Source organism: Sinocyclocheilus rhinocerous, unplaced genomic scaffold (genome assembly GCF_001515625.1).
Source record: "Sinocyclocheilus rhinocerous isolate Xijiao unplaced genomic scaffold, SAMN03320098_v1.1 scaffold1458, whole genome shotgun sequence".
Taxonomy (NCBI): Eukaryota; Metazoa; Chordata; class Actinopteri; order Cypriniformes; family Cyprinidae; genus Sinocyclocheilus; species Sinocyclocheilus rhinocerous.
The window spans coordinates 38,802-59,588 of record NW_015633180.1 but is presented as its reverse complement, the minus strand read 5'-3'; the positions used below and the strand labels follow the sequence as shown (position 1 = coordinate 59,588).

The 20,787-nt window shown below is 35.7% G+C and overlaps 1 protein-coding gene across 1 annotated transcript in view; it reads left to right on the top strand.

Moving 5' to 3' along the window:
• The first annotated feature begins 4,630 nt into the window (after nucleotides 1–4,630).
• Nucleotides 4,631–20,787, top strand: part of LOC107743364 (zinc finger protein Gfi-1-like) — a 24,059-nt gene continuing 7,902 nt past the window's right edge. Inside the window, exons 1-4 of the mRNA XM_016556542.1 lie at nucleotides 4,631–4,666; nucleotides 6,022–6,105; nucleotides 17,967–18,130; nucleotides 18,221–18,406. Coding sequence (XP_016412028.1) covers nucleotides 18,025–18,130; nucleotides 18,221–18,406 — 292 coding nt within the window. The 5' untranslated portion in view covers nucleotides 4,631–4,666; nucleotides 6,022–6,105; nucleotides 17,967–18,024. The remainder of the gene's footprint in view (nucleotides 4,667–6,021; nucleotides 6,106–17,966; nucleotides 18,131–18,220; nucleotides 18,407–20,787) is intronic.

The window sequence follows — 20,787 nt, the reverse complement described above, 5'->3', positions numbered from 1 at the left end:
AATATCACTGGAGTACGAGAGCGATACCGGCTCTATATCAGCGGCTGTGATTGACTCCGGCACTCGGCCTGCGGCCTCGTGCCTCTGGCCTAATCACAGCCATGCTGATATAGAGTCGGTATCGCTCTCGTACTCGAGTGATATTGCTCATATAATATTTAGTTTACTATACAGTTATTTAAAACTTTTTTCTTTTCATCATAATCATTTATTATAATAATTGCATTTGATTTAGCCTGCATTTCAGTATTTCAGTATTGGTCTTCTTTTCCGACTTTTTGAGGTAGGCCTATAACCCCCTTTTTAACTTTTTGGTAATTATGTTAATCATGTTTTGTTTATTTGCATACATGCATACATATTTCAGTTACCAACTGGAGAATTTGTCACTGTCATTGCATCATGATGAAACATCCTGAGATTTCAAAATTATTCTTATCTCTGATTGGGAAACATTACAAAGATGTCTAGAAATGTCTAGGGGTACGTAAGACATGGCTCCTAAATCAGATTCTGACAAACTGAAGTCACTTACACAGTTGGTACTACAATCAATGCTAAACTATGTCCTGACATGGGGTTGCTAAATGTGACTTAATTCAGTCCTCTTATTTTAATGGTTCGCTTCTCACTACAGAACAAACTTCACAGTAACCAGCTAAATCGAATTGAAGCGCTCGTAAACAGCCAGGAAGATCATAAAAAGGTTTGTAAGCAGGTTAAGTTTAATCTCTACAATTTTAAATTTATTAGAGATTATATGTCATTGGAGGCAGCTAAGATGTATATGTATTCTATGGTTATTTCTCACATGACTTACTGTTTAACCACCTGGTCTCAGGCGAGTTCAGTGACTCTAAAACCATTAGAGTCCTTATACAAACGTACACTTAAAGTCTTTGATAAGAAATCGGTGCATTATCATCATTGTCTAATACTGAAAAAATATAATTTGTTAAGTTGGGAAAATATGATTAAGTATGCAAATGTATGCTTGATGTATAAAATTATTTATGGTTTATCTTCTCCTCCTCTTAGTCAGTTAGTTAGTATTAGAACAACTGATTATCGTTCTACAAGAGGTGCATTAAGAGGAGATTGTATCATACCGCTTAGACGAAGTAATTTTAGTCAGTCTGCTTTTTCTGTTAAAGCTGCACGAGAATGGAATACTATTCCGACAACTATACGAGATCTAGACACATATGCTTTATTTAGGGTTCAGTTGAAGAATTGGTTAATTCATACTCAGATTTGTCAACACTAGAATTTTATATTTGCTAGCTATCCTATTATTGATTGTATCTTGTTTGCATTGTCTTTATTTGATCCCATTGTTTTTTAATAGAATACTGTATGATTTGAACTATGTAATTATAAAATTTTTTAGTATGTATTTTTAATTACATTTTATTTTAGGGTGACTTGTAACATCTTGTCCAGGGACTACGGATGTAAAATAGCCTTGGCTAATTCTGGTACATTTACAGGAATGTTTTATTAATGTACAATATCCCTGTCAACTAAATAAATAAATAAATAAATTTTAAAAATCTTTTTTACGTTTCCTTGGTTGGTAGATGCACCGGGGACCTGATTATAGCACTTAAAACCTGGAAAAGTCAGATTTTCATGATATGTCCCCTTTAATAATAATAAGACATGTTTATTATGCAGCAAATCAGCATATTAGAATGATTTCTAGTATGGATCATGTGACACTGAAGACTAGAGTAATGATACTGAAATTTCAGTTTCACCATGACAAAAATAAAATACATGAAAAATATTTTACAGTAGAATAAGTTATAAGTTTTAAGTTGTAAGTTTTCACAATATTACTGTTTTTACTGTATTTTTTATTAAATGTAGCTTTGGTGAGCATAAGAAACTTCTTTAGAAAAGATTTTAAAAATCTTACCGACCCCAATTGTTAGTGTATGTGCATGAATTGACTAAATAATCAGATTTAAATGTTACGGAATCTAAATAACAGTTCCATCTAAGCTTATGATGAGCCCAATCACAGCCTCTGGCCTCCATCCCCTTTGGACCAGATGATCAAACACTTTCAACCAAGTAAGTTTTGCAGTTTAAGACAGATAGTCAAGAAATTAATTAGGCATGCTGGTTAGATTAGTGCATACAGACATCATCTATCTGATACACAATTAGATTCACAGAGCATTTTCTCTGTGGAAAGTGAGAATTTTCTCTTAGCATTAGGTTGTAGAGCATGAGTGATATTTTTTATTTCCTGCATGATCAACATGTGATTAGCTATTCTGGACCTTCAAGTCCAGAATAATTTTTATGGTACTTTAATAACAAATAATCAAGTACAACAAAAGGCAATTTGAAGTGAAATTTCCCTGACCAGAGGCACTTGATTTCATATACATACACAACTGGTAATTAGGAAATAATAGTCAAATAGTTATTAGATTATTTTGAAAAAGAAAAAGTGCAAATCAGTGACTGCAATTGGCTGGATACCTTTAGTTTGTTAATTCAGTTTTAACGAGCTGTCTAAAACCGAATATTTAGACAAAATTAGAGTTAAACAAGGAAATTGTACAACTCATTTTACTTACAGGCTTGCATCTCAGTCTGCCGCCGGCAACGCTAAACTAGTATTAATACAATATCTCTAATAATCATTCAGGGAAAACTGAAATGTGAAATTCACTTTGCAACCCTAATATTCTTCCATGTACCTGTCTATGTTTTCAATATTGTTTCAGCTTCAGCTGATAAACAAGTTTTAAAATGACAGTTCACCCAAACACTTTCTATTATTTACTCGCGCTCATGTTGTATCAAACCTGTCTAATTTACTTTCTTCTGTGGAACATAATAGAAGATATTTTGAGAAATGTCTCAGTGTTTTTTTTTTTCACCAATGGTCAAGTCAACAGTCATCAAAATGGTTTGGTTACCAACACCCTTCAAACTATTTTAAGTTTCCGTCTTACAAAAGAAAATATTTGGAAATGTTTGGAAAATAAACGGTGAATAAATGACTAAATTTTCATTTTTTATGTGAACTGTCCCTTTATTCATTATTAATATATTATATCAATACAATAAATGTATGTTTTAAGGATATTTTCCTTTCTATTTTTCTCAAATCATCCTGCAGGCCAGGCTGGACACCCTGTTCCTGACTATACAATAACATGTAGTGCTCTTAAGCTGAGGCATAGAAGCAATAACGTCCATATCTACAGCACAACATACGCTGCTTTCAATACATCCTCACACATAAATATTTCAGGCATAGACAATGCTGAAACTGAAACTAAAGTCTTAATAAAGATGTGTTTGAAGCGTTGGCTTTACTTTGACCCGAGAACAGATCTGCTTAAAATTAAACCTAAATTTAAATAGAAAACACTAATTAAAGCTCAACATAAAAACAGCAATGATTTCAGTCCATACAGGCAAAAAGGTGTTGTTTTTCATCTTATGTAACCCTAAGGTTGACATATCTGACAGATTACTGTGTGACGACTATGGGTCTTCCCAGACGTAACCAATTCACTCTAAATTGTGCAATGGAGCAGTGGTGCACATGATAGCTCTATTGTTTGTCAATGCAAATGCACTGGTAGATAAATGCCCTCACAGGTACAGTATCTCACGCTTCCTATACTAACAGAAAAAGAGCGAGAAAAGGGCCTGGTGATGACATGTTTATAAACTTCATGGCAACTAAGTATAAAGCTAAGATCTATTAGAATGATCTACATAAAAGAGATTCATAAGAACAGCCATGATATCCACTGTAAGATGTCATTTGCTTTGTTGGGGTTACTAATAGGCTTGTTACACCCATTTAATTTACAAAAGGTGGATTTAAAAAATCTGATCGACAACTACCTTGACCATTACACACATAAACAATACAGCTGAGTTACTTACATCCATTTCGATCTAAGCAAGAGCTAACAAAGTCGGCTGCTAATTGGACTTTTTATTAAAACAGGACTTTGACGTGAAGCAGATAGTTAACAAATAATTATTAAATATATATGAACTATTGATCTGAATTTAAGTTATACGAGTTAAAAAGGTTACTTACCAAATTAGCAAATACATGGGCATTAAACATTGAATTTGTACTTGAATTATTTTAGTAGAGTACTTGTAGAGATACAGAACAGTTTCCCAGATGAGTGGCTATTTATACAGCGATGTTTCTGACGATTTAACGACAGAATGCTGCGACTGACCAATAAAAATACAGTGTAATAAATATGTATAATTCTACATAATTCAGATTTCATAATTCTGCCATTTAAACAATTAGTGCATCATAAAATGTGTGACTACAATACACTTAAAAAAATCAGGGTTATCAGGACTTTGACGTGAAGCAGCTAGTTAACGAATAATTATTAAATATATATGAAATCTTGAACTGAGCTTAAATTATATGAGTTAAAAAAAGGTCGCTGCGGTGTCCAGGAACACTAAAGAAAATACTGACCTGAATACTGATACTTTATATTTCCCTACTTATTACAACGCCCCAATCTCCATTACACCCTTTAAAAAAAAAAAAAAAAAAAAAAAAAAAAAAAAATCTACAGGAGCTGACATCACAGAACCAAGAAGCCAATTACAACAGAGCAGACAGCAGTTTTCAACTGTCCAATACAAGGTAACACCACACCTGACATCATCTGCTATTTGACAGTCTGGAGGTGTCTAATTACAGTGTCATTTAACCTCGCTGACTTCCTTCAGGCTAAATTAATCCTGGTCTGGACCAAGAGCATCATTAAATTTCTCTCACTCACCCCAACTCTGTGTTAAGGGAATATTTTAGGTTGAGCACAAGTTAAGTTCAGTCGACAGAATGTGTGGCATGAAACCACAAAAAGTGATTCCCAATTTTCTACAAGTTTCTTCAAGAAAAAAAGCTAAATCTGGGTTACAGTGAGGCACTTGTGGAAGTGAATAAGCCCATTCATACATGTTAAAATACTAATGCAGTGTTTCAGTAGTAGAGCCACAAGACGTAACAATATGAGCATTAACATGATTCATGGTGTGAAAAAAAAGCTAAATAACATTGTTATATTCAATTTTAAAGGTATATAAATTTTTTTCAAAAGTTATATTCAATTTTAAAACTTTGTGACCATGACAACACAATGCCACAAACACTAAAATGACTAAAAATATGATTTAAACAGCTTTACAGTCAAATAATACATAAGTTTTAACAGAAGAATTAATGTAAATGCTTTTATGAAATTTTAAGCTACACATTTCTGCTTTTAAAACCTCAAAATATTTGCCTCATTTATTTCTATTGTAAGTAATAATTTTTGTGTGTGGGATTTTTGTGATAATTAATATTGTGCCAAAAATGCTGTCAGCTGAGCTTAATAGCAACCTTTTAGGCTATTTAGGCTATTCCTTTAACTCATTTTCTGACTGACAGTCACTGACAGAGGAGATGAAAGCACCTCACAATACACAAGCCTTTTCCATGAGCACTAATCACAGCCCCAAAACAAAAACACAGTTCATTTGTAAAGCTCAGATCAGCGACTATTCCATTTATTCATCACACATGACTTAGTGCAAGAGTGGCCTGTCTGTTGATCACTCAAACAGCTTTGAGGGAACCGGTATCTTCTGCTTTTCTATGATAACATCTTTCTCACTCTGCTGGCCAAATCTTCAGATGCTGGCGTAGTTCACACACTCAGACCAGGCCTCCACATTGCACTTGTCTATCAGCTCTTTTATGCAGAAGTGATTTTGCAAGAAAATTCTAACACTGTATCTCACTTTACCGTGATGTAAAACAGATGACTGCTTGCATTAAAGTCACTGTGAAAGAGTTCTCCATTGGATGGGCTAGTCTGGTGTGATGGTGGTAGACGAAAAGATTCTGATGAGTATAAGTCTGATTTCAAAACACTGAATGTTACTTTACCGCTCATATTGTGGCTTCATTTGCTGTGCTTCAGTGAATTTAAGAGGTGTTTACCTTTTCCCCAGTGAAAAGAAAAGCTGGACAAAGAAGCAGCGAACATGACCAGTATTGCAGTTCTTCAAAAGCAGATCACAGAGTTACAAATTTAAGTATGTTTGACCTTTTTTATTTCATGTCACATCAGTTTCTCTTTATGCACTTAAATAGGCCCAGCAGTGTTACTATCCATAGCTTCACAGACTGAATGCCAGTTTTGCTCATGAGTGATTGGACAATCAGCTATGGTCAGTGCCGGTGCTACCTATAGGCAGAGCAGGCAATTGCCTAGGGCCTCGGGCTTTGAGATGGGGCCTCCATAACCATAACATCCCCTATACGCTAGTCCACCAGTCAAGACAGGCAGCGAAATAATAGCCTCATTGTTAATATACAGTAGTTTAATTGTCACTTACCTGAATATGATTTGTGTATATAGTGCATATTTAAGGTAACAATGCAATACATAATATCATATTATTAATATTATAATAATATGACAATATCTATAGTCAATATTGATTAAATGGGAGGGGAAAATCCTGCCCATACCCAGCTAGGAACTGTGAATAAAGTACTGAACAAATGACTGCAAATAATAATAATGATAACAATCATAATATCACGGCAATAATAACATCCTTACAAACAAAAAAAGAGATGACCTTAGATCAGTGTTTCTCAACCCTGGTCCTGGGCGCCCCCCAGCACTGCACATTTTGTGTGTCTCCCTAATCAAACACACCTGATTCAACTCATTAGCTCATTAAAAGAAACTCCAGGACCTGAAATGGGTGTCAGATAAGGGAGACATACAAAATGTGCAGTGTTGGGGGGCGCTCAGGACCAGGGTTGAGAAACACTGCCTTAAATAAAATTTGATTAAAATGTACATACAGTACCGATCAAAATTTTGGACACTTACTATTTTTAACGTTTTTGAAAGAAGTCTCTTATGCTCATCAAGCCAGCATTTATTCGATTAAAAATACGAAAAAAAAAAGAAAAAAAAACACAAATAGTGTCTAACACTGATAATAAATCAGCATATTAGAATGATTTCTGAAGGATCATGTGACACTGAAGACTGGAATAAGTAAAAATATACAAAATGTAAAATGAAATGTTGTTTAAATAAAAAGGTTAGGATCATATTTGTTTCAAGTGCTTTTTATTGGGTGTGGCGGGGCCTCCATCATGAATTTTGCCTAGGGCCTTCAAATGTCTAGAAACGGTCCTGGTTGTGGTTATGTTAATTCATAAATGAAAAGTAAAAGTCTGTCTTTAAAGGGTTAAATCACCCAAAAATGAAAATTACTCATCAGTTACTCACCCTTAATGAGTTTTGTTATCGTGTGTCAAGCAAGTATGGTTATACTTCTGTTTGATGTGCTCTGTATGTGTGTTGATCAGTGTTTATGTGAAAAGCCTAAATTAAATCTGTTCATCATATAAAGTGATCAAAGACTTGGATTAAACCGCTCGATGTATATGGATTAATTTTATATTGTCTTTATGAACTTTTTGAAGCATCAATGTTTGGAAGAAATTGACTTTCAGTGGAGGGACAGAAATCTCTCTGGTTTCATTAAAAATCTTTATTTGGGTTTTTTCAAAGATGAACATCAGGTTTACATGAGGATGAATAATTAATGACAGAATTTTTTCAGTATTGTGACATACATCTGAGTGTCCACACCAAAGATGATAACTAAAACAATAACTATAACTATAAAGTTTTAATAATCCTTCTAATTCTATGAGAATAAGTCCAACACGGAGGAACGATATCGTCTGAATCACTTTTAGAATTTTTTTTTCCAGCTGATAAATAATAAAAACATTGACACCCAGTCAGAATCTACTCGACTTTAAAGAGCGAGAGAATGTAAAACAGTGGACAACAGAACCTTATAAAAACATCTGCTGGGCTGGACGATAATATAGTTATCATAATAGTTATCTTTCTAGTTATCATTCTTGGCATGAATGAGCCTAAACATATCCACAAAAAAAACAATGAGGATGGTTCTTTCCATTGAAGTCATAAAAAAAAAAGAAAAAAGTAAACACATTTTTTATATTCATTTGTTTTACCTGTACAAAAACAGTCTATTATGCTGCATGATATTGCAAACTGGTATTTGTTATGATATTACTTTAATTTATTATCATAATCATAAACACATTGGTTTGTAATGCAAAATTTTACAGTTTCCTGCACTTTGTTATTCTTCTAGCTATTTGCCTATAGTTCTTAATGAAGTAAAAGCCTTGCACATTCACAGAAAATAGCTTATTTAAAATGCAGTTACAAAATAGACAGGGTGAATTTAAATTTCATGCTGACTTTAAGCAAGGAAATTAAACTGCAACTTATTCTGAGATGTAAAGATTTTCTACATTTTGATTGTCACTTGCTGGCCACATGTTTTACACATCTTGTCAAGCCGAGGTGGTGCACCCAGACAAATAAATCTTCCAGTAAGACCGCAGATTACAATTAGACTCTGTGTCACTGTGTCAGAAGCTACATAGTGATGCTAACACACGTATGAGCATGCTAACGCTAAGTACTGCAGCACACCAAGGCACAGAGGAACCAAAATGAAACTTCTGACTCGAAATGAAATTAGTAAAATACACGTGTCACAATAAGCCATCAGAGCCATGAACATGCACGCATGCTGTGGAGGCAAACTTTTCCTTATTGAGAGAACATTTTCTCAAATAGCCACACAATGGCCAGGAAACTCTTAGCACCTCTCAACACTTCTGCCTCCATGTGATTTGTAGCACCCACTGTTCAGTAGATTTACAACCAGAAACCCCAGCTTGGTACACCGGCAGGTTCACGATGAGCATAGCTGATTACAAAGATAACGGAAGACCTCCTTCCATTGTAACCGGTTAACTGTGCTGCCTGGTTCATTATTGTCTTGTCACATAGCATTGTCAAAAAGGTGCTAGTGAGATAAACTGCTGTTCACATGGTACAACAAGAAGAGAATAAAGCCATGTTACAAGCAATCAGTCTGCAGCTATCATGGATGAATCATCAGTTTTGGCATTTTTAGTTTGTGATTTCACAGACAGTAAAAAAATCAATTTAGTATTAATACACAGATTCTTAACCCTTATTATGACGTAAAAAAATCTGCAGCCTTTTTTTTTCACATTCTTGGCTAGTTTTCATCCAGTTTTGACCCAGCAAAATAAAATACTTAAACTATAGCAAAACCAGTGTGACACAAGAAAAAATTTTTTTATTAATGTATTTATGAGAACTTGTATTGGAATATATTGTTTTTAAAATTTCTTTTAAATTTATAACAACATATAAAATTTTAAAAATTCTAATAGAACAACATCAATATTACTCTAGAATATTTTAAATAAAAATATATAAATTTTACTTGAATAAACACCTTTTCAAATTTAGACTACTTGGCATTAAATCTTTTGCCCTACAACACTTTGGTCTGGAGTTCATTTGATATATTTTATTTGCTATGTTACTTGCATTTATTGTCTGTTTATAGCGTTTTCATGTTTAGCAATAAAAATTCAGTCCTAAAAGTGGAAAATGGAAAAATATATATTTATTACATTCTATTATTTTTATATTTTCTATATATATATAAAAAAGAAAATATTAAAATATTCAATATTCTTAATAAAAATTACATATTTTTATATGGCTTTATCACTTAAAAACACTAAAATCCTACTCTTCCCTATCTGTAGCGAGCAGAAACACTGCCAGTGGTTTGAGGTCTGGTGAGAAACTGCCACTATCAGATAACCTGTAGGTGTGAGCGCCCCTGAACACCTGAAGATTTTTTGTGATTTTTTGTGGTTTCGGTGACAAGGGGAGCCAGTCTGATTAAATTAGATGGATACTTATTTCTCATAATCTGGTTCGTTACTGATAGCATTGTGTTTAGCTTATAAATGTTGTAGTCAAAACTCTTTGGGAGATTGTTTTAGAGTTCTGTGCTAGAAGTTCTCGTATCAGTCTGTATTGACGAGAAATATAATGCTGTTGTGTTTTAAACAGCAATAAGAATGTATGCATTCTCAACGTTAATTCCCACATGCGTGGTTTTGAATTGAGAGATGTGTGTGGCTATAATCAATGTCTCCTTTTTTAAAGAGCTGCTAAGCCATGCGCCATCTCTGATTGCTCTTTGGTTGAGCTGTAGTCTCAAATTTAGAAATAACATTGTGGTCGTGAAAGCTTGTATACGTCTCATTCTTTCTTCTCATAACTACCAGACAAAGTGAACACTCTGAAACCTCAAACCATTATCACGGCTACTTTATGCAGCTATTTCAATCACGTACTCCCTAAAGAGATGCAGAAAGGCTCTGCCCTAGAAGAAAGCAGAGAAAGAAAAATAGACATCAGTGTTTCAGAAGTATTGACCTATTGCTGCATTCATAGTGTCTGTTCAAGTCTGTCTTTGGTTTCCTGTTCTTGATGTGAGGAGGAGGAAGTTTGTCACGTTTACACTCTGTGCTGCACTGTGAGAGATTACTTGTACTTTGAATTGCTTCACATTTGCTCTTTATACTGCTATTAGCTTTAATCTAAAAGGACTGAAGACAGGACAAATGAGTTGAACTTTCATCATAAGATCAATTCTTACTAGACCACATGTTTAAATCTATTTGAAAATAAATTTTAATACATAATTAATATGAATTCATTTTCATTTAAAAATATAATTTAAATAAATTAATAGAAAATAAATAAATACATAAATAAAATTAAAATAAATACAGTTAAAAAATGAAAGCAAATCAATATTTTTTTAAAATACATTTGAATTAGAATGATTAGTCATCTCATTATTATTAATGTTATTCATTAAAAAACAAAACACTTGCTATAGTACTATATATTCAATAAAACCGATCTCTGAGACAGTGAATACAAATATCTGACTCTACAGGTCACTTTTGTATCTGCAAAGACACCCTAAATCTATTACTAGGCCTACAACAGAATATTGAGAATTAATAGACCTATCAAAGGCAAGATAATAGATAAAGAAACATGCACTATGTTGATTTTTCTATTTTTTTTTTGCCTAAATACGTGAGACATCTTTTTCACTTTCTGTGGCAATTGTGGTTAATTGTGGTTAATACTGCATATGCATGTCAGTGTAGAAACATAGTGTTGTGTGCCTTAAAATGATTTTTCACCTAAAAAATGAAAATTCTGTCATCATTTAGTCTTCCTCATTTCATTCCAAACCTGTATGACTTTTTACTTCTGTGCAACACAAAAGAAAATATTTTGTGTTCTGCAGAAGAAAGAAAGTCATACAGGTTTGAAACTATATGAGGGTAAGTAAATGATGACAGCTATTTCAGTTTTGGGTGGACTATCCCTTTAAAGCTTACGTGTTAATATAATCAGCCCTTAATTGTTAGGTTCTGTTTAACGTTTTCAAACAATATGATTATGCAGTCTTTGATTGATCTAATTCTTTACAGATTCAGAGCCTCTCCAAACATACTACGCCATTTTCTCAACCCGCACTGAGGCCTTCCACATCCACCTCTCTGAAGTACAATGACTCCTAAAAATGGACAGCTGCCCTAACGTCTCATCATCCTGTCTCCAGAAGCACGCCATCCGGTGAGACACTGAAGATGTTCTATAAAGAGTACTACCCACAGCTGCAGTGTCTACTATGAGAGAGTCTTCACAGTCCCAGCTGTTAAACATGCTGCAACACTTTAAGTGTCATGAGCAGAGACACACTGTGACAGTTTTGCCATTAACACTTGAAAGTGACAGCAAGATTTCTCATTCTTATTTAAAGCTTACGTGTTAATATAATCAGCCCTTAATTGTTAGGTTCTGTTTAACGTTTTCAAACAATATGATTATGCAGTCTTTGATTGATCTAATTCTTTACAGATTCAGAGCCTCTCCAAACATACTACGCCATTTTCTCAACCCGCACTGAGGCCTTCCACATCCACCTCTCTGAAGTACAATGACTCCTAAAAATGGACAGCTGCCCTAACGTCTCATCATCCTGTCTCCAGAAGCACGCCATCCGGTGAGACACTGAAGATGTTCTATAAAGAGTACTACCCACAGCTGCAGTGTCTACTATGAGAGAGTCTTCACAGTCCCAGCTGTTAAACATGCTGCAACACTTTAAGTGTCATGAGCAGAGACACACTGTGACAGTTTTGCCATTAACACTTGAAAGTGACAGCAAGATTTCTCATTCTTACCAGAAAAAAAAAAAAGGGATGTTAAATGTCTTAGATCTAACATTCAAGTAAACATCACACAGCACTTGTTAGTACTGTCACACTGTAAAATAAGTTTTAACTATGGTCAGCCATAAATATCTTATTACTGGATGCCTCTAATGAAAATCCGACTGATTTTGAACAACAGGGATTTCAGCCAAATTAATTTATTTGAACCAGTGTCACTGGAGTTTAGAGTGTTTTAGCCACCAGGTTTTCTCTCTGCTGTTTCAAATGTATTAACATTTTCAAAACTTTGTTTATGTTAATGTCAGTAAATAAATTAATAGTCAGTAAACCACACATACATATAATTCACTATTATGGACATATCAGTTCTTTTTAAAATTTTTAAATATAATTTTCACACTGTGTATGGTCAGTGTTGTAGTGATAACATCATAGGTAATTTATATATATTCTCTTATATATTCTAAGAAGTAATAATAAAAAATTCTTTAATAATTTTAATCTGGCTTTTCTTATTTTTTTCTTTATTTTCTTATATTTTCTTTATACGTAGGCTATAAAGCTCCATCTTTATGTCTTAAACCTACAAATATAAATGAAAAATGTATTTTAATTCTAAATTGAAAACACGTTCATCATAGAAGAGGTGTATTCAAGTCATTGTACGAATGGATTGCATTTTGATGTATTTCTGAAAATACAATAACACCAAGCGTTGGCTGAATGCTATTCCTGGAAGAATAATTGCAGAAAACCACACCTGGGGCAAATATAAAATCGTCCCACATAGACAAGCCAAAAATCCTAATGTGATTTAGATCACAATGGGCGTCTACAGTAATCAGACTACATCATAGCATGCAGTTCATAAAACAATCATTTATGTTCTCTTTCAACTGGCATTCAAATGCATGGGGTTATGTCGCTGCAGGCATTTACGAAAATTGGGTGAAATGTTTGTGAGACACGATCAAACACGGTCGCGTTCAGGAAGTTAAAATTGTGTATTTAAGGCGCGTGTTTGCACGGCTGTAGCTTGACACGGAGGCAGGTCGCGCGCAGCAGTCATTGTAGAGGAGCACAGCAGCGCAACAGGTGAGTCCCGTCCTGACTCAGGACAATCAGTTTAGACCGACAGCATGCAGCAGATTTTAATCTCGATGGATCCCTTATTTCTCTTGCCTCGATTTCTAATGGTATTTTCATTCGAATAGAAGTCAGGTGTCATAACTCAAAAAAATATTCGCTTTGGGTAAAGTTTCAGTTATCTTGACGCATTGATCGAGGTACGTTTGAAGAAATCTTCGTTTCTGCACATACTTTTCTAGGTAATTGTAACTTTATGGAGAAACGTTAAGAGATACTGTAGCCTAATAGTAGTCACACACTATGAGTGTGCACAGCCGGTGCGCCAAAGTTTTTCCCATTCATAATTTGACGTCTAGAACCTTAGTTCAGCATTATTGAAGCTGTCAGGCCAGTTTATACAACCTCTGCGTTGGTCTATCAATGTTGTTAAAGTTTGATTCAGCTGCAGACAGAACATTAAGTTGCCTAATGCATGAGTTTTCAAACTGGGGTCCGGGGAGGTGCTAGGGGATCTGGGGGAAATGTCAGATTGAAAGAAAATGTAAAATAAAATAGAAAATGGAAATTAAATAAAATGGGAAAAGTAACATTTTATTAAAATGTAACAATATAAGGATTTCATTCTGCTTTCTAAAGACTAATCTGAAATAATGAGATGAATCACTAGCCTATTTGATTCTATTAGGCTTAGTTTTAACTGTAAGGAATAAAAAGCATACATAGCCTATTTTGTGAAGCATACACTTGTTATTTATAATATTTTCTTTTCTTTTTACTTAATTATTTATAATAATTAGTAATAGTTACTTCCCTTTTCATGTGCATACATTAAAGATTAGTTGGTATGTGCATCATATTCTCCTTTATCTTGCTCATAGCTTTCAAGGTAAAACTGCTTTGAAGCAATATTTTTATTAAAAAAGTGACGCTATAGCTTACAAATACTTAAATAATTAAAAATGTTTCTTCTCAGGTTTATACAGAAAGTCAACAGAAAAAGATACATTATGAACTAGCCTACAACGTAAATATTTTCCAGATAATATTATAATCATTTCTTTTGGCTTTAGTAGCTACAATTACAATACAAAAGCCAATTATTTAATTTTGAATGTAACATGTATAATATGTCTGTATGCATGAAAATATATAGCTCATGGATGTTGAACAATTGTCCCAATGAACTGTCAATGAATTGTCGTTTTATATAAATATTTGTCGTTTTCCAACAGAATTGTATATAAATGTACAGAGAAAAAAACAATTAAACATTCTATATACTACTTAAGTTTTCTATTTACTATGTTAGCCCATAAACCGAATAAGCATGCCATTGTGCGTGAGACAGAAATAGAGATGCTATTCATAATTCTAACCTGTTCAATAGGCTATCTAATAACATTGTTGTAGTGATAGAATGTATTTGATTTGATAGTACTAAAGCTAACCACTAGGTGTCAGTAGTGTTACACTTACCGTGAGTGTGTGTTGATGACGAAGTAGAAGTTAACTCGTGTTGCAGCTGCTGGTATGCTCGTCCTGCAAATATAATAAAAATCAGTTTGATACAAACCTGTTTCTTTGTCGAATCAAGAAACATTACATGGTACCAGGAGTGGTGATGATCACCGAGACACAGAGTCGTCATGGAAAGTGTGAAACCGCCTGACGCTGTGAACTGGACGGGGAATATTGATTGTGAATGGAGAACGTTCAAACAATGATTTACGCTCTACCTACAAGCAATGGGCCTTGATGAAGCATCAGATGCACGTAAGATTGCACTGCTACTCACCGTTGCGGGACCTCAAACTATAGAGGTGTTTAATACGCTCGTGTTTGAGCGGGCTGAAGATAAAGGCAAATACGACGTAGTAATGGAGAAGCTTGACTCACACTGCTCGCCGAAAAAGAATGAGACTTTCGAAAGGTATGTTTTTCGGTCTTGTCTGCAGCAACAAGGAGAGACTTTTGACAGTTTCTTAGTAGATTTGAAGTTGAAAGCACGAACATGCAATCTCGGACAGTTGCAAGATTCATTGATTCGTGACCAAATTGTGTTTGGCATCAATGATAAAAAAGTGAGGGAGAGGCTCTTGAGAGAGACAGAGCTCACCTTGAATGACGCAGTGCGGATATGTCATGCCAGTGAGATAGCTCTACAGCATGCTAAAACGTTTTATGAAACCGCAAAGACTAATGGAAGTGACAGTTCAGCTGTAGCTGCAGTAACAGAGAAAATGCAGAGATGCGGAATGAGTAAAGTGAAACAACAAAAGGAGAAAGAACTGTTTAACTGCAAGAGATGTGGCAGAAAACATGTGCCAAAGCAGTGTCCAGCCTATTGCAAAGTCTGTGCCAAATGTAAAGGACAGAATCATTTTGCCAAGCAATGCTTTTCCAAAGGGAGACCGAGTCAAAAAGAGCATGTACATACAGTGGAAGAAACAAATCTCAATGACACGTTCTTTGTTGGAATGGTAGAACAGGCTGATTTCAGTCAGGAAAGAACAGAGCAGACTGATGTGAATAGTGTTGTACATGACAAGTGGATGACACACCCTGGAAATAAACGGAGTAATCGTGTCACTCAAGCTAGACACAGGAGCAAAGGTCAATCTGATTTCGGAGCATGATATCAGAGCAATGAAGATCAAGCCATGTATAAAACAGAAAACGGTACAACTCAAGGCTTATAATGGACAAAGCATCCCAACAAAAGGAGCATGCAGACTGAAGGTAAAAATGAAAAACAAAGAACATCACCTCATGTTCGTGGTTGTTCCAGGTGGACATGATTCTGTGTTGGGAGATAACGCATGTGAAGACCTAGGTCTAGTGAAAAGAGTATACGTTATAAATAATGGCGAAACACAGAACGATGTGGGGAACATAGTGGAAAAGTTTCCTGACATTTTTGAAGGGTTCTGAGAATTACCATTCACCTACAAAATACAGTTGAAAAAAGAAGCACAGCCAGTAGTCCATGCCCCAAAAAGATTCGTTCAAAACGAACGAATCGTTCAAGAACGACCCAACACTACTGTTGATGCCGTGTCCGGCCTGAGACATAAACATTAAAACCCATTACAAACGAGGCATTTGTTGCATCCAGTGGGGACATAATTACTGATTATAATGACTTATACTGTCTTTTTACGCGTTGCGTTGCATCGTGCCGCGTAAACATAAAACCCTGTCTGTATTTGTGATCAGAGAAATGACAAACAACAAGTGCTAACGTTAATCCACACTGCCCAAAACTCGCGTTTGAATCATCAGTGGCAAATGATAAATGAAAACGTACTTACGTGAGTCAGAACTGCCGGCATTTTAGTCTAACGTTACTCTTCCAGGATCAGTAAACAGTCCTCCATAAAATGTGCCGGCGATCCACAGCACTAAGTTGATGTATTTCCTCAGCGACCAGCACGGATCAGCTCTAGGCATGACGAAGCTGATATCGTCCTCTTTTGGAAGACCAAACAAAGTAGTTTTGCTTTCACAACGAAAAACACAGCGGCCTAGCGTGAGCGAAAGCCCCGGCTTAGTGTGAGCTGAAGCCGGGCAAGAGTGAGCTGAGGCGGCGGGGTTGAGAACGGCGGTCCCGGCGAAGGAGCGGTGAAAACGGTGAGGGCCGATCCGGCGATCCACAGCACTAAGTTGATGTATTTCCTCAGCGACCAGCACACATCAGCTCTTGGCATGACGGATATCGTCCTCTTTTGGAAGACCAAACAAAGTAGCTTCGCTTTCACAACGAAGCACACAGCGTCTTCACGACATGGCGGCAGCGGCAACAATACTACAGTGAGAATAAAAGTTACGCCTTCTTTCTTTGCGTGAACATTTGGGCGGCGTTATGCAAATCTTCCCACATAGTGAGGTAGATATGGGGGGGCGTGTTCGAACGAGCCGTTTTAGGTAGGTGTGGCTGACTCTTAACTTTTATAAAGAATATCTCTTTGGATTTGAGACTTTAGTCTTTGCAACTTTACAGATCTTCTTTATGCACCAAGAGCTTGTAACACTCTAAAGAGAAAGGAAAAAATGAAATCGCATCATATGACCCCTTTAACTCGTGTTGCAGCTGCTGGTATGCTCCTCCTGCAAATATAATAAAAATCAGTTTGATACAAAACTGTTTCTTTGTTGAATCAAGAAACAATACAATTGTCTTATTTAATAACAACATTATTATTAGGGAAATAAATATACAGTGTAAAATGCTTTTTGGAACTGTTTATGGCCTACTTGAATTTGATGTTCCTTAGGTCTCGACATCAGGTTATTAACGACTAAAACAAAACCAATTAGTTATTGGCAACAATACCCTGGGCTCCATTTGCAGGCCGTTACTTGGAAGTGACGTGAGGTTGGTATATCACGCTGACAGAGGATCAGTTTACTAAACAAGGCTTTGAGATCAAGTTGCCAAGGGGGAGCCTAATAATGAAGTGTGACGTGGAGTGCCTCGACTTCAAATCGTTTTTGGTTTATTTGGGAGGTTTTGATTCTAAATGCTGCATGGTAGAGATTTGACAGACCTGCCTTATTCAGTTCTGTGAAGATCAGGTGCATTTTTTCACACCGTTGCTCTTTATCTAAATCCATTTTGCGCCATTTTTAGGCAGGATTGGAGAGCCGTGAGTGATTGGTGACCCTGAACCTGATAACGGAGCGTAAACATGCCGAGGTCATTTTTGGTGAAGAGCAAACGGGCGCACAGTTATCACCAACCCCGTTACCTGGACGACAACTGCATCCCAATTGAGAAACTTCTTACATGCCAAGGTACGAACTATAGGTCAGTATTGATCAGGCAATGAAAAGCGGTAATTAAAATAGCGATGGTTAATGCATTGAGAATTTTATTGGGTTTAGAAAGTCAAATGGGGCAGATCCCCGAGAGCCCGGTGGAGGTGGGCAATCATTCCCCTAAGGCCAGCATGGTGTGCACGGCGGATTATTTTTCTCAACAGTCCCCGCTGAGCTGCGAGGGCAGTGTGTGTGACCGCTCATCCGACTATGAGGACTTCTGGAGACCCCTGTCATCGGGAACCTCTCCAGGTTGGCATGCTCCCACACACACACACACACACACACATGTTGGTATTGGTGGTTTACTGGGACTCTCCATAGGCGTAATGGTTTTTATACTGTACAAACTGTATTTTCTATCGCCCTACACCAACCCTACACCTAAACCTATCCCTTACAGGAAACTGTGCATTTTTAGATTAAAAAAAAACAAAAAAAACACCATTTAGTATGTTTTTTAAGCCTTTTGAATTACGGGGACACAGGTAGTGTCCTCATAAACCACCTTCATATTGTAATACCTGTGTCATACCCATGTCATTATACAAATTTGTGTCCTCATAAACCACCTTCATATTGTAATACCTGTGTCATACCCATGTCATTATACAAATTTGTGTCCTCATAAACCACCCAAACCAGTACACACACACACACACACAAAATAAAAACTTACAAAACTGTCACTATGGCGGTACCCCTTCAAAACAAATATGTACACTTTAGATACTATGCACTTTAAAAATAGGCTACTAATGTGTAGGTTACCTTTAACCCTTTAAACCCGAGGTGTCCTGCCGGCGTCCCGCCAAACGAAAAAATTCATAATCAAATTACTAAGCAACCCCTGAATGGAATAACACAAATAGGTTTGTCAGCTTTTTAATGAATGTAATTATTTTGATAAACTCTTAACGAGCGCTGAGCAGTCCCTCTAAACCCGAATGTACCGCGGGCGGGACGCCCCCCCTCCCCGAAAATATTACTAATCATATTTTTTCAAACCATTGCCTTGATCAACAAAAAAATAGATATCATTTGAAAGCTTAGAGTCTGAGCTTTACAATGCATGTAGACGCTTTGATTAACTCCAAAGAAGTGCCAAGTTATTTGCTGATAAATGACAAAAAATATATAATAATTTACAAAATATGTTTTTTGTGCCATTTACTCTAATATGTCAAAAACATCATACAGCTCAGATAGTCATGTGTCATCTCATCATCTCAGGTCTCATCGAGTAGAATAAAACAAAGCATAATTGTTTGGGACTTTGAATAAACTGGAGCAAGTTTTCATACAAGAAGTCACCCCCAGACCCATATGAAAATAATATACTGATGTCACCATTTTGCTTGTAACGTCATAAAACATGCTCAGATCATGGAAAAATAAAATTTTTTTTAGAGCAGATTCTCCTGATTAAAAATAGCCCAAAATCCCTATAATCCGTCATTATCTAATAATCTAATATCTAAAGATATTCCTCAAGAATTTATAACACACATAAAACTGCACAGGCAGCATATAGCTTAGCAAAAATATCTAAGGTAGCTGTCATGTAGCGTTTTCGCTCGTAACTTCATAAAACATACATATATCATATGGCACGTCATTATTTGCAGAAAATTCTCCCGATTAAAAAGAGCCCAAATTCACCATAATCTATCGTTCAGATCTAAATATGTCACTCATAGAGCTATAACACATAAAACAGAATTAGGACATGTAGCTTAGCAAAAAAATCAGAGGTTGCAGTCCTGTGCCGTTTTAGCTCGTAACTTCACGAAACATGCAGATCTTGAAGATCTTGAAAAACCACACAGAATTATTTTCAGAAAATTCTCCCGATTAAAAAGAGCCAAAATTTACCATTATCCGTCGATCAGATCGAAAGATTTCTTTCATAGAGCTGTAACACATGAAACCAGACAGGTTAGCTTGAGGCACAGCAGAATAAATAACTGTACTTTCACTTTGCGCTTTTATTTGTAACTTCATGAAACATGCATAGATCATGGAAAATCGCACGTTATTATTTTCAGAAAATGCTCCCGATTAAAAGGAGCCCAAACTCATCATACTTTGTTCATTAGATCTAAAGATATTCCTTATGATGTTATCACACACATTAAACCATTAAATTAAGAAAAATATAGGTTACGTTTTCATTCATAACTTCATGAAACATAAATAGATCGTTGAAAATGGCACAAAATTCACAAAAACGAATTAAAATGAGCCCAATCATACAATAATCTGTCATTTAGATCTAAAGATATTCGTCATGGAGTTATAAAACATAAAACCCCAAATGTACACATGGTGTAACTTTCTCATGGTTTTTTACACTTGGCAAGCAGAATGTAAAACCTAGAATATTTCTGTGAATATTTCTAGAATATTTCTTTGTTAAAAAAAAAACTTTTTTTTAATAATTAGGTATCATTTTAAAGCTTAGAAGTTCAAGCAACAGAATAGGGAGGGATGGAGGGGGTTTTGGAGGTGGACAAGGAGATGGCGTAGGGATGGTGAGAGGAAAAAGTGCGGGGATGATGGCAGGATGTGGAGAAGGGATGGTGATGGGAGGATGACGATGATGCCCTGGCAGCTTAGATGGTGTTTGGCAC